This window comes from Saprolegnia diclina (assembly GCF_000281045.1).
Source record: "Saprolegnia diclina VS20 unplaced genomic scaffold supercont1.10, whole genome shotgun sequence".
NCBI lineage: Eukaryota > Oomycota > Saprolegniomycetes > Saprolegniales > Saprolegniaceae > Saprolegnia > Saprolegnia diclina.
In genome coordinates this window covers 216,675-218,592 of record NW_008246077.1, presented here as the reverse complement: position 1 = coordinate 218,592, position 1,918 = coordinate 216,675, and the positions used below count along the sequence as shown (strand labels likewise).

The following is a 1,918-nucleotide window of genomic DNA, read 5'->3' as shown; positions in this document are numbered from 1 at the left end:
CTGTGGGTGTGCGAGTCGGCTCTCGCTGGTCTAGTGTGTGTGGGGAAAACGTCATCGCCAAGGGCTAATCCCTTGAGGCGACGCATGCAAAACCCCACACGCCGAGTGACAAACGGTGGGCAGTGATGAGCCATGATAGGCGGCGAAACCTACCAAGAAGCTCCCTTCTTGACTGAACCGAAGGTGAGCGAAAATGATCGTCAGAGTTCGTTGGTTCCTTCTCCGCGGAGCTCAATCAGTCTTCAACCAGCGTTTGCAGACCGCGCGCGCCTGCGGTCCCTGTTAGCCAACCGCTTGCACTTGGTCGCGGCACTCGTCGATGGCACGACGTGCGTGAAATAGTCTTCACCGTCTCGTCATCTCTGCAGTCCGAGTCCACGAGGTCAGGCTCGGTCGCGCTTGCGCCTGCATCGCCGTTCTGCATGGGCGCGAAAATCCAGTGGGCGGAAATTGCGTGTACCGTTGGTGGTGCTTCTTATAAAACGCAATTCTAGCCCTCTATTTAAATCTGGCGCACTGAATTCGCCAACATAAAAATTGCGTTGGCGTGTCCAAATAGCGTGGACGGGTGGAGATGCTCTAAGTCGGCATTTTATTGGCTATTAATAATAAACTCAAATGAATAAAAGCATATGCATTTTTGTATGGAATTAAATTAGCGTGCAGCCGCAGCAATGAACGCTGACGAGGTGCCAACGATGTTCCGATGGCACTTGTACGTCCGCGAGGCGCGGTCGATGTCCCGTTGAGACTCTGCCGGCGGTATCGCGCCGCAGACCATGGCTCCGTACGCTCTCATGTGCGCTCGCGTCCTCCTCGCGCATCTGCGCGTGGTGCGAAGCGAGACGTACTTGGTCGACATCGTCGGCGTGACCCCGGGCATGTTCGATCGCTTCAAGATCGACTTGGCGAAGGCAAATACCGTCGTACCAGTTGGCTTTGAGGTGCTCTGCCAGCAGTTCGATCCGCGACTCGTGCTGCAGCACTTCAAGCTTGAGATCGTCAATCTGCCGCTGCTTCGTGACCACTCTCGCGATCAAGTTGCGGTCGCGCTTGTGACCACCGTACTTGCAGTCCAGCTGGACCTTGGCGCTCGGCGGCAGATCGTGGGGCGACGCAACGCCTCGGAGAAGCGGCTCCGTCTGCCACGCTTCGAACGACATCTTCGTCAGCTGAAGCGCTTTGCGCCAATGCTTGTACACGCGTCGATTCCCGCTGCGCTTCTCTGGACGGCTACTTGACGGCCCCGAGACGCGCCGGACGTGTGGATGCCGATGTGGATGCACGTGGCGGCGTCGAGGAGCGCGACTTCCTTGTCCTTGCGCCACGGACAGTAGTGGCTTACGCGCTTCCCCCCACCAATGCGGGTCTGCGCAAGCGCGTGCCACGCCTTCCGCGTCTTGCAGTACGCCACTCGGCCCGCCGTGGTCGAGGTCTATTAAAATGTGGTAAAATGCCTAATATTGGCGTTTTGCCACGTTTAAGGGTACGAAACCGCCCGAAATGTGTTATCGTCGCTGTTGGAGTGCTCGGCCATCATTGCAACTGCCATCTCTCGGGATGCAAGCAAGTAGTGGGGGCATGCAAACCATATTCTAGGAGGTCTTTTCCAAGACGATCGATCCAAAGTGTACCAGGCTTCGTATTCCATGCTTCATTAGGTCCTACACGACGATATATACACCCCCAACACGTCTGCCAACGACCTGTAAATGTAATTATCGTATTTGCGCTTCGGTGAGACCGGAATCCCATGCAACCTGCACATGATACATGAATCTAATTTTATATCTCGTGGGCATACCAAGTTGCAGCCTTCACGGAGCTTTCAGCGCCGAGTTAGAAAATTAGACTGTAACGTCCGGTTCATATCCGAACCAGCTTGTACCAGGATAATATCTCAATAGACTCATTCCAA

At 55.1% G+C, this 1,918-nt stretch overlaps 1 protein-coding gene across 1 annotated transcript; it reads right to left on the bottom strand.

Annotated features, from left to right (window-relative positions):
• Positions 1 to 795: 795 nt before the first annotated feature.
• SDRG_04073 (hypothetical protein) lies at positions 796 to 1,537 on the bottom strand (the record flags this gene model as incomplete). Its single annotated transcript, XM_008609729.1, has 4 exons — positions 796 to 804; positions 852 to 1,193; positions 1,238 to 1,435; positions 1,496 to 1,537. The coding sequence occupies 4 exons, from the start codon at positions 1,535 to 1,537 to the stop codon at positions 796 to 798; spliced, it is 591 nt and encodes a 196-aa protein (XP_008607951.1).
• Between the last annotated feature and the right edge of the window lie 381 nt (positions 1,538 to 1,918).